Raw genomic sequence first — 15,697 nt, 5'->3', positions numbered from 1 at the left:
CATCGCATCACGGATGTGGACCCATTCACTTGAAAAAATGTAAAAAATATAGAACTTTTTTTTTGCGGTACAGACGGATCACTGACCCATTCAAGTTGAATAGGTCTGGATCCGTCGCTGCATCTGAACGGATGGTGCCGAACAGCCATGTGCAAGAGGCCTTAGTGTGAGCCTCACAACAGATCATCCTGTATAAAGCTGGCCATACACAAGTCAAAAGCTGGTCGGAATGGCCGACTGTTGTTTGTCTGTCAACAATGTAATCAGCCACGATGGAAAATTTTGGCCATCACCAGCCGAAACTGCATACTTATGGCACGATCGGTCGAATTTGGCTGATCATTTGCCATTGTGATCAAAGACCAGGGAGTCAATGCTGTTTAAAAACCCACTCCCTAGTTGGCCAGTTTAGTCTGGCATGTTGCTGGTGGGATCGTTTGTACGAACGATCCTGCGGATGACCATTTTCTCAAGTGTAAGGCCAACTTATTATTAGGTATACAATGTTTAGCATTCGTGTAAGCTTCTCGGGGGATATGAATGACAACTTAAATGGGCTGTCCCATAAAAAAAATATTCTACAGTTTTCAAACCAGCACCTGGATCTGAATACTTTTGTAATTGCATGTAATTAAAAATGTAGTATAGCCACTGAGTTATTCAATAAACTGTATTTGTATAGCGCCACTTGCTGTTTTTTTTCTTATTTATTTGACCTGCTCACCGAGATGGCCGCACATGCTCAGTTTCATCCTTCAACTGCCTCCTGAGCTGTGATAGGGAGAGCTGAGACACGCCCCCTGAGATGTGATAGGGAGAGCTGAGACACGCCCCCTTAGCTGCAGCAGAAAAGACACTCCCCTTGAGCTGTCAGCTTGATATAAATCTAGCAGAGCAATGAATGGGGAGATCTCTGGTTCCATGTGAGGTACAGGGCTGGTTCTAGCTTTGTTAGAAAAAGATTCTCATGGGATAACCCTTTTAAGCCAATAGTAAGGAGTCAGAGGATCCCCTTCCCGTTCATGGGTTAGTTTTAGCAGACGACCCAATAAAGTTCTGTCAAAGTGCTGACTTTGTTGGTCTCGGAGTATTACAAAATCCTTTGCAGTATAAAAGCAACTTGCATTTTCATCAGTTCAGAAAATCAAAAATATAATAAAAACATATATATAAAAACTTATAACAGTACAAAACAACCTATATGCGGTTTAATAAACTGTGTGGTGTGTGTAATAATAATAATAATAATAATAAAAATAATAATAAAAAAAAGTAATAAATAAATGAAATACTGTCAATAACCTAACACATGCCGGGAGAGCTACAGACTAAGGCTACGTCTACACGATGACAATAAGTCGCGCGACAGATAGGGTACAACTACACTGCAACATTTGTAGCGCAACATTTTGTTGCACTAATGTCGCGCGACAATTTTTATAATGGCAGTCTATGGTGTCGCACTGCAACATGCTGCGACTGCGACACAACAGTCGCAGAAAAATCCATCTCGAATGGATTTTCTGCGCCTGTTGCGTCGCAGTATGTTGCAGTGCGACACCATAGACTGCCATTCTAAAAAATTTCACGCGACATTAGTGCAACAAAATGTCGCGCGACAAATGTCGTCGTGCAGACGTAGCCGTAATCTACGTGTCTACGGCATGCGAGAGGCGCAATGTATAGTGAAAAGAAAAAACGGCTGTGTTAAAGCATATTCACTCGTCTGTTCAAAAACAATGGTTGCAAGAAAGGAGTCATTTATAAATAAGCATCCAAAATGGGACCCTTCTGACAAAAAAACGGGTTCTGTCGGGTTTTGTACGTGGGAAAGCCTTCATTGTATGCCAAAAAAATAGCTTAGTGCACCCTAGTTTTTAATAGGCAAAGCTCTCTTAGGAAGCAGGCAGCTTGTAAGGCAATAGATGCCAGGAAAAAAAAAAAAAAGGCATCACATAAAAAAAAATTTAAAACCCAGAGTCAGGGCTGGATTTATCATAAGACACACAAGACCTAGTCTCATCCTAGTTATTTCTGGTCTTACCAGCAAGGAAATATCTAATGACGAGGCAAAATGCCCCCCGTTATCAGTGGGATTTTGATTAGCTGAGGAACACAATATTATAAAAAGGTATTAATTACCCTGTTAGCAAAAAATCCACCCGTTAAATTCGAAACATATCTTGGTAGGTGGTAAGAATGGTAAGGAGCTCTGTTTTTCTGATGCAAAGCTCCAAATTCCCTGCATTCCCTTCAATTTTGGATGCCTGCAGCCGCCAGTAGAGGTCCACACTAAACCAGTACGTGCTTCAGCTCCCCCTAGTGGTGGCTGCAAGCAGTTGGAATTTGATCATATCATTTCTATATTAAAAAAAATAAAAATAAAAGCTCTGCCTAAAGAGACATTAAGAAATAAATCAGCATTTGCTGGACCAAAAGTGACAAGGTGTTAAAAGGAGATTCAGCAATGAAAGTGGAAACAGTTTCCAATAATTCCCATCTGCAGAGGAACTTTTCCCAATGTACTGGTTAGAAAGGACCATTTGGTTTCCATAGAGGCAGACATGATTGGCACGGATGCTTGTTTTGGCTACATTAGGTGTGCCTCTATGGCATCCTTTCCAAGCTAAGGGTATATTGTGCTGGGTGGAAGGATTGGCAAAGCCTCAGCCCTTTAGTTATGGCTATTGGATGGGGGTTACCTAAAACATAAATCCAGCCCTGTGGTTTTAAAAACTTTAGAGACAGCTCCGATATCTAAAAGGTTACTTATTGCATCGCCACCTCCTAAACTCACATTTCTCAGCGTTACTTAACATTTCACACGCCTCTTACATGCACAGGAGAGTCTTTGACTCTGCTACAGAAGTATCTTTTAAGCACCTTACTAAGATTCCTAAGACAGCACCATCAAACTTCTTCGAAGGCCGCCAGGGGGCCAAACCGTCTGCCAAACATGATTCAGGAAATAAAAAATAAAAAAAGCTTCACCGATCTGTGCCACACCACCCCGAAATGCTCCTGGAGAGAGATGCATTTGTTGCAACGTGTCCACCATGATCTCCGATAGTCACTAACTGTACTTGTAAAAAGGAAAGGGCACATTCCCTTAAAAAAACAGAACAGTAGCTCATTTTCTTATCTGTTCATGTAACCGATGATCTATGAGGTCTAAAAGGAAAGGAGCGCAAAGGAAGTGGATACAATTTCTCTGAATTTGGCAATGAAATCTGCAAACTTCCCCAAAATTCGGCATTCTGCGGATACCCCAGGAGACAATCTCTTGAGAACTGGGAAAGAGAGAGGGACAGGAGGGATAGGATAAAAATGTTGTGAAGTTTTGCTGAGGTAAAAGGGAGGAGATTAGTCTACTTGTGTCCTCCTGTACATAGATATCATTTATTTTTCCCCCTCTCTTAGTCTGGTCCGGTAGTGGACACAGAGCCATGAGCCGTCTCCCCGCCATATGCCACCTCAGCTGTTGCTGAAGGTGTCACGCCACCAGCTTCCTCGTGAGGTGGAGACTCTTCCCCGGCTGGACCTCTAGAAGTGACAACTGTGGTGGTCTCAGGGGAAATGCTGTGAGGACCCTCAAGAGGAATACAGCCGGGGTGGTTCTTCCGAAAGTGCTGATTAAGGATGGCCTGGAAGGGGAAGCTTTTCCCACAGACGTGGCAATGGAAGGGTTTGTTGCCTGTATGCTTCCGTATATGATACTCCAGCTGATCCTTGCGGGTGTACTTCTTACCACACATTCGACACACAAAAGGAGTGATGCCCATGTGAAGCCGCATGTGGCGGTCCAGGCTGCCCTTCTGGTTGAAAGACTTGGCGCAGTAGATACAGGTCAATCGTGGGTTGTAGCGAAACCATCGCTCAGACACCTCCTGCTCACGAAGGTATTCTACGTAACTGCTGACTCCAATCACCCCCCCTTCATCTCCCTATATGAGAAAGAGGACAGAAAGAAACAAGGGGAATAAAATATTTAAATGTCTCGGAGCCCAGAAACACGTGCTGTGGTGAATAAAACTAGACGGTATGTACAGACATAATCACAAATGCCACCATTAGAGAGGAGCGAAGTTTAAAAATAAATATATTCGGCTGCTTTGCCGAATTTAAAAAAAAAAAATTGCTTTGTGACGAATTACTTCGCCATGAAGTGCATTTCTTTGTAAGTAGTGGGTGCAATGACCCCGTCCTTGTACCCTCAGATGCCACGTTCATAGTCGATTGCAGCATCTGATAGTTTAACACAGTGTAAAATTAAAAGGAAAAAAAAATTATATCATACTTCCCTCATCTATTTGCTCGTGATGGGCTGCCCGCCGCCATCTTGACTGAAGTTCCAGCGCGAAATCTCGCGCAGCCTGTGGTCACCGCACACAGGATTTCGTGCAAGATCTTCAATCAAGATGCTGGCGGCAAGCCCGTCGCGAGCAAATGGATGAAGCAAGTATGTTTGTTTTTTTTACACTATTTCAGGAAAAATGAATTCGCTACCAAAAAGCACAAAGAAATTCGGCTTTGCGGCTAATCGAAATTCGGATCGAAGTCCACTTTGTGCCATCATTTTTCAGGTCTGGAATTTAAAGGTTGCTCCAGTGCCGGAAGTCAGCGCAAGTAATACACAGCTCTGTCCATTGTCTGATAGATGGAGCTGGTTACAGCAGTGCTGTCCCACTGAAGTGAATGAGAGCAGCGCTGCAGTAACCAGCTCTGTCCACTACACGAGGGATGTCGCCAGAGCCGATAGGGTGGGGATGCACAGTGTCGGACCCCTGCCGATCAGATACTGAAAAAATCCCAGAATACCCCTGAGGAAGTACTAGGGTCATTTAACATACCAGAGCCATTAATTCTTGCACTATTGTCCTTCAAATACCAAGCTGTCCCGTTTTGTCCGACTCCTCGACGTGTTTTTTTATTTATTTATATAGAATACTGGTAATACACGTTGCATTAATATTTTAATGTGTACTTCCACGTGGCAGGACACTGGTAACTTTTTGCATATTTGATTTGCCTAAGAAGAAGACAAGAATGTAGGGCGGCTCAAATGGGTCTCTAATTCCTATTTCCATCCCTTCTGGAGGAACGTCACACGATACGAACATACGACACACACTTGACTTTCAAGACTCTCAGGTGGCAAACACTGACCTGGTTGCCATGTTGCTTTGGTTCCTCCAACCTCCGGGGAGACTCACTCTTTGCTCTGTGTCTTTCTGGCATGGTGCCCACGCTACCAGAGGGGCTGAATCTTAGATAAAAAGGTAAAAAAAAAAAAAAAAAAGCCTCTTGGAATTAGTTATGATGATTTACAAAACAGACATTTCTGACATTGTGAAGCTAACAATTGTTGGAGCCCAGTTTAACATTTTTTTGTAATCAGTTATTTTAATTTTGACATTTTTTTTTTTAACAAAGGTACTGTGGTAGCATAAAAGCGGTGCCGTGATTTCCTCATGATGCAGTTGTCATAGTTTAAATACGGATAGCATGCATCACCGAACCATGGTTCCTTTATGCTTTGTACTGGGAGCTCTTTAGCACTCCATGGTCAGTATAGAGCCGTGCTACATAAAACTCCTTTATGACAGAAGCCAAATAGCAAGGCTCCAAACTGCATACTGAAGTCCAGCAAACTCTGCCGGTGGCTACGTCTCCTGCTGCAATATTTGAACTAAATTCCCAGCAAGAAGCATTAAAGTTGAGATTTTGTGCTAGCCAACAGCTATTCCTCCCGACCCCTCCAATACACATGGTTTGTCAAACCTGCACGTGTTCTCAATAGGAATAGGTGAAAAATGCTGCATTTACATGACGATTGTCGGGAAGAAAGCATTCATTCCTGACAATTGGCTGCTCGTTAGTGGAGGTGACGTGCTCCAGTTACATGCAGTGATCACCTCCACAGTATGAGGATGAGCGATGGCTACTGCTATCATTCGTCCTCATACAGCTGCATGGTTTCTGGGCAGCAGACTTCTGTTTAGACATCACCGTCTGCTGCCCAGAAATTATAATTTAGGTGTCCCCCCTGAATGACTGTCTCACCCGATAAAAAAGCGCTTTGCATCACCTTTAGGGTCCATTCAGACGTCCGTAGTGCATTGCGGATCCGCAATACACCCGGCCGGGACCCCCATAGAACTGCCTATTCTTGTCCGCAATTGCAGACAAAAATAGGACATTTTCTATTTTTTCCGGAGCCGCGGACCGGAAGATCAGGGCTGCGCTCCGGAAATGCGGAGAGCAAATAGTGTGCTCTCCGTATCCATTCCGTCCCCATAGAGAATGAATGGGTCCGCACCCATTCCACAGAATTGCGGATACATTCACGGACGTGTGAATGGACCCTTAGACAGGCAGATTATCGGGAACGAGCAGTCGTAGGAACAGCTTCCTCTACAATCGAGCAGTGTAAACCCGCCTTACGTCTCTGCCAGAGACGTCTGGAGGCAGGTTATCACCTTTGAGACTAAGGATCAGGTATACTAAAATCCAACATGTCTGATACTTCTTCTCTCCTCCCTGACATCTGTCTTCGGAGGAGGGTCAGAACACCCCCATATACATTAGATGGACTGCAGGCCCTGCCCAAATCAGCTGGTTCCACCTACAATCATCTAACACATATGGCCACATGTGACTAAGTGCATGCAGTTTCACTTACCTGTCCACCTCACTGCTTGTGGGCCTGGACACTTTGGTGTTCGATGACCCCAAATTGTAGCTTTCTTGTGTGGCAGCACTGTGCCCTGTTGTATCAATCACCATAGCGGTCACCTCTTCAGCGCTGCTTCCGTCTTCTCCGGAAGGTTGGTTCTCTGGACCCAGCCACTCATCCAGGTTCTCCGTCTTGATACGAAGGGCCCCCATCACCCGGACATCATCATCACTCCGTTCCCCTCGGTCTGCTGACCCCGTCTCCACGTACCACTGTCCAGCCCGGTTGATTCGAAGAATGGGCTCTCTGCCCTCCACGTCTGAACCCTGCTCCACCATCTGAGGACTTGTGGACTCCTCTGCTGGACTCAAATCTCTAATGTCCAGTACAGTGCTTACCTGACCCCTCCGATTACCTGAGGGTCTTGGAGTGCTGTGCCGGGGGCTTAAAGAACGAGTCAAACTCTGGCTGACACGGTGAGAATCCTGGACTCTTTCTTGATGTTTGGGCCTGCTCTGACTCAGCTCTTCTTCAGATTCGGGTGAACTAATTTTTAAATGGATGCCTTCGAGGATCTGCGTGCACTTGTCAATAATGTGCTGCATCTGCAAAAAGCTTGCAGCCGTCAGGTAGCTTATGATGTCAGCGAGCTGCAAGCAAATGCGGCCTGTATAGCAAAAAGAAAGCAGCTGTTCAAACACCCCGGGGTTTTTGATGACGGATAACGACACCGCGCTCATCTCGTTTAAGGACATGTGGTCTCGGAAGTAGGGCGAGCTGGCTGCCAGGACCACTTTGTGTGCTCGGAAAGACTGGCCTTGTACATTGACCACGATATCGCAGAGACGCCCTTGCATCCGCAGCTGGTTGAGGTGGCTCAGGACTGAGTTACTGTACTCAGGAATCTCCAGCTGAAAATTGCCTCCTTTCTCCATGGCTGCCCCTCTCGTAAGCACTCAACCCTACGGGAGGCAACGGAAAATAATTTACTTTAACAGTATTTTTAAAGGGAACCTGTCATCAACTTTATGCTGATCTCACTGAGGGCAGTATAAAGTAGTGACAGAAATGCTGATCTCAGCGGTGTGTGACTCATGAGCTAATAGTAAGTGGTTGCTGAGAACCAGCATCATAATCATTGCAGCCCAGGCCTTGAAAAGAGTCAAATCTACCTGAGAAGAGTCCTGGTTATTCATAATCTCCTGCTCTCGTCCATCTGCTGATGATTGGCAGTTCTCTCCTAGAGAGAAAGGGAGAAAACTCGGTATTAGACGGTCAGTCATCAGCAGGAGAGCAGGAAGTCATGAATAACCAGGACTCTTCCCAGGTGGCCGTGACTCTTCTCCAGGCCCGGTCTGCAATGATTGTGATGTTGGTTCTCGGCAACCACTTACTTTTAACTTATAAATGACAGACCGCTGAAATCATCTCACCTGTCTCTGCTATATTCTGCCGTTAGTATGGATAGCATAACGTTGATGACTGGTTCCCTTTAAAGGGATTCTGTTACCAGGTTTTAGGTTATAGAGCTGCGGACATGACGGCTTGATCGCCGCTAGCATGTCCGCAATATACCTGTCCTATAGGGCTGTGTGGTTTTATTTTCTTAAAAAAAAGATTTTAGAGATATGTAAATTAGTCTTGTAAGGTGACCAAGGGGCTGTACGAACCTTCCTGGATCCCAGCCACGCCCGGCTGTGAAGGAGCCCAGCACCGCCTATGTCTTTCGAATCTCCTCCTTTCGTCACCGTTAGATAGGCGTAATCTCGCGATGCTCGAGCTCGTGCATGCGCAATGCTGGTATAGTGTTCCTTCCCTGTGCTGGCATCAGCCTCAATAAAGGAACTGCGCATGCGCAAGCTCGCGCATCGCGAGATTACGGCTATCTATCGATGGCGAAAGGAGGAGATTCGGAGGACATAGGCAGTGCTGGGCTCCTTCACAGGCGGGCGTGGCTGGGCACCAGGAAGGTACGTACAGCCCCTTGGTCACCTTACAAGACTAGTTTACATATCTCTAAAAAAAATAATTTTGCTAGCGGCGATCTAGCCGTGCATGTCCGCAGCTCTATAACCTAAAACTTGGTGACAGAATCCCTTTAAGGAAAGTGTGAAGAAAACAATGCATTTGAGCTTAGCAGGAAACCATAGGGAACACATTCATGTTTAGTGACCCATCATGAAATAAGTATATAAAGCATGTGATGGCGTTCATTCACAGTTTGATTAGCTGTTAATTAACCATAAACTCTTAGGTCCCTTTCACACGAGTGTGGCGGATTGGCTCCGGATGCATTTAGTGAAACTCGCACCATTTCGCAAGCAAGTTCAGTCAGTTTTATCTGCACTTGCATTCAATGTTTCAGTTTTTTCAGAGTGGGTGCAATCAGTTTTGTTACACAATTCATGCGCATGAAAAAATCCTGAAGGTTTCAAACAACATTTCCTAGCAGCCGTCAGTGAAAAACGCACTGCATCCGGATTCAATGCGCTTTTCACTGAAGCCCCATTCACTTCTATGGGGCCAGGGCTGCGTGAAAAACGCAGAATATAGAACATGCTGCGATTCTCACGCAACGCAGAACTGATGCGTTAAAAAAAAAAATGCTCATGTACACAGCCCCACTGAAATGAATGGGTCAGAATTCAGTGCGGGTGCTATGCGTTCAGCTCACACATTGCACCCACGCGGAAAACTCGCTTGTGTGAAAAGGGCCTTAGAATTTAATTGCAACTATTTCCATTGGGTGTTTGTACACTAACATCGGACAATTGCAATCTTGGCTGACAAATAGATATATTTAAAAGGGCTTCCAAGTATTACATTGCTTCTTTATTAAATCCTTCTTAAACATCCCATCTAAGAAAAGCAAAGGAAAAAGTCCACATGTGTGGATCTGGCCCCAAGTGTTCCGGAAAAACAGATCCGCAGACCTTTAAAAAAAATGTGAAAAAGATAAATACCGGATCCGTTTTTCCGGATGACAACCGGAGAGATGGATCCGGTATTGCAATGCATTTGTGAGACGGATCTGCATCCGGATCCGTCTACAAATGGTATCCGTTTCCATACAGATTCGGCACTGCCTGCTGGAATCCAACAACACAAGTGTGACAGTAGCCTTAACTGCTCGTGAGCTGTGATGGGGTGAGAGCTGCAGTAAAATGGACACGTCCCCTTACCCCCAACAAAAAAGGACACTCCCCTTGAGCTACCAGCTCAATATAAATCTAGAAGAGCAATGAATGTGGAGATCTCTGGAGCCATATGAGGTACAGGGCTGGATGTATTGATTTTCATTTTTTTACATTATCAATGGGATAACCCCTCTAAAGAGGTTGTCTCATCATAGGCAATGGGGCAGATCGCTAGGATATACCCCCATTGTCTTATAGGTGCGGGTCCCTATATCGGGAACGGAGCCCCACAAGGTGGTGGCTGGAGGACTCCGCACCGGCCACCACCAAGCCGGCTCCCCATAGAAGTGAATGGGAGCGCACCGCACATGACCAGCCACCGCTCCCATTCACTTCTATGGGCTCGACGGAGATGGCCGAGCCAGCGCTTGGCTATTTTCGCCGGTCCCATAGAAAATGAATGGAGAGCGCCTGCACATGCGCAGTGCGCCCTCCTTCACTTTCGGGGCTCCGCCCTCTATATAGGTGCGGGTCCCAGGGGTGGGACCCGCACCTATAAGACAATGGGGCCACATCCTAGCGATATGCCCCCATTGTCTATGATGACACAACCCCTTTAAGTAAAAAATGCCCTGCACCTGCTCCCTGATTCCAGCCCCGAGGCTCTGTTCCGCGATCCTTCCAGTCACCAACCTGAAAACTTGCGGATGGGGTCATGTGTGCTGCCACAGCCATTCAATGGCCTCATCGGTTCCCAGCAGCATTAATAGAGTGGGGAGTCCTCGTCTCTTGCTTTTGACCCGGGTGGAGAACATTTACCAAGAGAGTCTTTTCACTCTGTAGGATCTGCCCTGCATTATACAGACAGCTTATTGACGTGAATGGGTGCTGTGTAATACATAATTTCACCTGCGGTGGCGCTGCAGGAAAGCGAAGCACTTATTGCCAGGTTTCCCACAGAATTTACTGACCACTTGGGGACCCAGCAGGGCTGAGATTAGTTATTTACATCATGATACGTAGATTTCCATGGGGTTTCAGTTTAACCTCAGTGACACACCATAAAAGACATCTAGAAAACCCCTTTCCGCTGTATTAGAACACTAAATACACAAAAGAAATAGTTCAAGGGTTTTTCCGGGATTTTGATACTGATGGCCTCTCCTCGGGATAGGGTCATCAATGAGACTGGTGGGGGTCCGACACCTGGGACGCCCGACAATCAGCTGTACGAAGAGGTCGTGGCGCTCCTGTGAAGGCTGCCAGTGACGTCACAATCATCAGTCACATGACCTAGAAGCGGGTGAGTGAATAAGGCTGAGCTGTAATACCAAGCAGGGCCTCCTCGCAGGAGGAGCTCCGTGGTTTCCTCAAAAATCTGAATGACGGGGTGCCGGGAAATAGGACGCCCGCCGATCTCATATTGATGACCAACCTTGAGGAAAGGCCCTTTAAGTCACACACCTAACTCTGCTACATCTGTGCAGGCAGAATCAAGAAGTGTCATTAGAAATATGAAAGGCTGGCAGAAAATGGATGCGGCTTTCAGCGCCCAATAATTTTAGCTCAGAGACGTCACGACCGCCGTTATTCTTTTCCCGCAGGCTGTGCTCACAGACAATAATGCAGAATAATGCATAAGAATAGGATCTAGCTCACAGCGACTGTGCGCTTCTACATGGAGCAGACGCCGTTGAGCACGTCTTGTGGAAGGATCTGCTTGCATGCTTTTCTTAGAAATCAGCAGGTGAATAGGTGCACAGACATGTATACCCTGACATCCGGTGCACAGGCAGAGATATTGGGGCAGGAAGGGTCGCACAGAAATCCAACTTGGATGGATTTTTCTCTACAGTATTGTCGCAGTAGGTCACAGTGCGACACCATTGACTATCATGATGGTGACACGAATGTTGCACGACACATGTCGCCGTGTAGCCTTAGCCTTTGGCATTACATGGCCAAATGATATTGCACGGGAAGCACGTAATTCTTCATTTCAACTGTGATGGCGCTGTAGGGAAAACGATCGCTTTTTACCATGTATCACAAAGTGATGTGGGAGGGAAGGGAAAAGGAACTAGGCCTCAATGCTAGGGAAAGGGAAACGGTCACCACCTATGGAAACCCTAATCCTAGCCCTGACTCCTATCCGTATGAACGGACCTTGAGGGTAGGAATGTTCATACACTGGAACCTGAGACCCTGGAAACCCTGAATAGCCCTGGAGTAGTGTCTGGGCCTGAGACGACTTGTTCCTTCCAATATGAAAGAACCAGCGTCTCCCTGAGGCCTAGTAGCAAAAGACAGAGGGGAAACAACAAAATATGAAAGGGAAGTAACACTTAAGGCTACTTTCACACTGGTGTTTCGGTTTCCGTTTGTGAGATCCGTTCAGGGCTCTCACAAGCGGTCCAAAACGGATCAGTTTTGCCCTAATGCATTCTGAATGGAAAAAGATCCGCTCAGAATGCATCAGTTTGCCTCCGTTCCGCTCTGGAGGCGGACACCAAAACACTGCTTGCAGCGTTTTAGTGTCCGCTTCACGAAACTGAGCCAAACGGATCCGTCCTGACACACAATGTAAGTCAATGTCGACGGATCCGTTTTCTCTGACACAATAGAAAACGGATCTGTCGCCCATCGACTTTCAATGGAGTTTATGACGGATCCGTCTTGGCTATGTTACAGATAATACAACCGGATCCGTTCATGACGGATGCATGCAATTGAATTATTGTAACGGATCCGTTTTTGCAGATCCATGACGGATCCGCCCAAAACGCGAGTGTGAAAGTAGCCCAACTTCTGAAGTAAATGGGCGAGCAGGAACTCAGGAGAGGACCACACACCAGCACTTCCAATACCAAACTGAAGCCATCAACCGCATAGCATGATGGGTGAAGCCAGACTAAATAGAAGCTCCACCTGAGACAAGAGTTGTGGCCATTACCAGCAACAACACTGAAAACAAGTGAAACCAGAGAGGCCGTCAGATCACATCATGTGCAGCCAGTCTCTTAGATCTTCTGACACCTGTCACGTGAGAGACCGCGACACCAGGTTCCCCCACAGATTACAGTGGATTCCCAGAGGGTCCCAGCAGCAGGACCCGTAAGCAACATTTTTATTTTTTTTTCTGTATGACCCATGTAACAAAAAGGGATGCTCTGAAGTGGGCAACCCCTTTAAGTTAAAACTATGAAAATGATGTGGAAGATTTAGGCTGGAGTTTGTTACAGAATCTTTATGTAATTGGCGATGGAGTCTGGTGACAAAATTAAAAGGGGCATGCCTCTAAATCAATTTGGCCATTCTCGGCAGGTCAGTGCGCCACAATCTAAAATCTATGCCTGCTAGGAGTTGAAGTAGCTTTCAGGCATTACTTTAGCAATGCGTCCGGCTGTTTAGGCCACGTCCTCTCCCGCCCATGACCTGCCAACTTTTAACAAAAGTGACGACAATGGCTTGAGCAAAAATGTGCAGCAATTGGGGCCGAGGGCTTGATAAATCTCTGTTCTTCTAAACATCATTCATCCTCATAAAGATTACTGCTCCAATTACCAAGAAAGTACCTGTATTTCTTACCACGCGTTTGTCACCAAAATATATTGATGTACTTTTGGCTTAAAAGGGTTTTCTGGGATTTTTTTTAACCAAAGACCTATCCTCTGGACAAGTCATCAGTATCTGACAGGTGGGGGTCTGGCACCGGTGCTCGCAGTAGCGCCACGGCCGACTTGCAGCTCTCCCTAGTCCATGTGACATCACGTTCACTGGTCACATGGTTTAGGCGCAGCTCAGCCCCATAGAAGCGATACCAAGCGGAGTCACTATACAATGGACGGCGCTGTGCTTGGTGAGCGAGGAGAAGGCTGCGGTGCTACTATGTGCACTGGGACCTTCTCAAATGTCAGACCACCACCGATCAGATACTGATGATGATCCAGAGGATAGGTCATCATTAAAAAGTCCTGGAAAAACCCTTTAAAGCAAAGGTTTAACATGGTCATTAGAAAAGAGTATTGTTGGGGCCAAATGAACTCAGACACCCCCTCCCCCCCCCGCATCACCAAATTAAAGGGGTATCCTGAGATGTACCTTTTTTTTTTTTTTTTAATGCCCCTCCTTCTAAAAGGAGGCACAGCAACGTGGGTCCCGGGTTGTCGTCACTGCCCTTCAGCCACCACATGTATTCTTCCAGCATGGATGGGGTCACGTGCACCGCTGCAGCCAATGACTGGCCTCAGCAGTGACGTCCCCAAGCTGCACCATTGAGGCCAGTCATTGGCTGCAGTGGTGCACGTGACCCCATCCATGCTGGAAGAATACATGTGGGGATCGAAGCACAGAGAGGACAGCAGAGGAGCTGGACAGGACAAAGGGGTGCAGGTACCGTGAGTGTGCTTCTTTTGACAGGTCCAGTTGGGGGATTTAAATGGGATTTCCCATCTCATACAATGGGGGGCATATCGCTAGGATTGTCTGATAGGTCTGGGACCCGCACCTACATTGAGAACAGATCCCTGAAAGTTGTGAAGGACGCACTGCGCATGCGCAGCCGCCCTCCATTCATTCATTTCTATGGGGCCGCCAAAAGGAGCAGCTCGGCTATTTCTGTCGGCCCCATAGAAATGAATGGCAGCGGTGGCCACGCTGGTGGCGGTGCGCTCTCATTCACTTTCATGGGGAGAGCACTTGGCGTGGCAGGTCCTCCAGCCACCACCTTCCCCACTCTGTTCTTGGTAGGGGTCCCAGAGGTGGGAGCCGCACCTATCCTAGCGATATGCCCCTATTGTCTGAAATGGGAATACCCCTTAAAAAAAAAAAAGGTCAATCCTGGACAACCCCTTTAAAGGGCCACATTAGAATCCAACAGAATGCCACGATAAATTATCCCCACGCGACGCAGACAGCGCCGTTTAGTCGGTCTACGTTGTTAATGGCCGCGCAGCACCCACAATACCGCACGGCCATTAACAATGCAGACCGACTAAATAGTACGGTCCTCGGTTTAATTAGCGCCCAGCGAATCTGCACCTGTGGGACGTGGATTTCATTGCGCCTTTCGCCCCATACATCGAAAGTGGTTAAATTCACAGTGAAAAGTCTACAGCACGCCCGTCTTTCGCACAGGTAACGCCCCAAACGTCACCCGCTTTTACCTAGGCCATTAATCCGCTGCGGATTTCACCTGTGCAGCGTGTTAATACATTCCTTACAGGAAAGGTTGTCCCATTGTGACAGCGCTGTGCAACTCGAAGGCTGTGGCGGAACTACAACTCCCAGCCTGGGCACGCTGGGGGTTGTAGTTTTACAACAGCCATAGAACAATTCCCCCTCAGGAGGCTATGGTGGCAGTTGTGGGTGGACCCCCTACACACCACAGACTGGAAGGGGGAGAAACCAGCGCTCAGAACAGCGCCATCCACAGGCGGCGGGCGCAGCTGTCACGAGCCTGAGGGTAGCCCCCCAGGGGCAGTATCCCGGCTGCTGAGGGAGGGCGGGCTGGATGTGGACTGGCCCCTCCCGGGAGAATGAGGTGTGCGGTCCTAGAGCCGCGCCCTATACTTCACCCTCTTCCCCTCCCTCCTAAATTCAGCCACCTACCTCCGGGGGCGCGGACGGGCCGGGACGGGGCCACCGCCGGAACACAGCGCTCCGGAAGTGCTATGTCAAAATACCTTCACTCTACTGCCTTCTTCACCCGGAAGTGAACCCTGCCTCCTCCGTCACGAGATGGAGGAGGGGGGAGTAATTGGGAACCATATTGGGTGGGGAGTAGGAGGTGCCGCGGAGCCATTTTAGTTGGGGAACTGAGAACCGTATCCTTCGTACATTTCACAAAATGAACAATTTTTTTTGTCAAATCCTTTCGTTCGTT

The 15,697-nt window shown here is 47.2% G+C and overlaps 1 protein-coding gene across 1 annotated transcript; it reads right to left on the bottom strand.

Annotated features, from left to right (window-relative positions):
- Positions 1-1,678: 1,678 nt before the first annotated feature.
- Positions 1,679-15,500, bottom strand: ZBTB37 (zinc finger and BTB domain containing 37). The gene is made up of 4 exons (XM_040408256.1): positions 15,424-15,500; positions 6,683-7,638; positions 5,167-5,266; positions 1,679-3,944 (listed from the first exon to the last, which is right to left on the bottom strand). Exons 2-4 carry the CDS (start codon positions 7,609-7,611, stop codon positions 3,417-3,419), a joined length of 1,557 nt encoding a protein of 518 aa, XP_040264190.1. The 5' UTR covers positions 7,612-7,638; positions 15,424-15,500; the 3' UTR covers positions 1,679-3,416.
- Positions 15,501-15,697: the final 197 nt, after the last annotated feature.

The sequence above is a fragment of the Bufo bufo genome, chromosome 9 (assembly GCF_905171765.1).
Source record: "Bufo bufo chromosome 9, aBufBuf1.1, whole genome shotgun sequence".
NCBI classification, from domain to species: Eukaryota; Metazoa; Chordata; class Amphibia; order Anura; family Bufonidae; genus Bufo; species Bufo bufo.
This window is presented reverse-complemented; position numbering and strand designations above follow the sequence as displayed.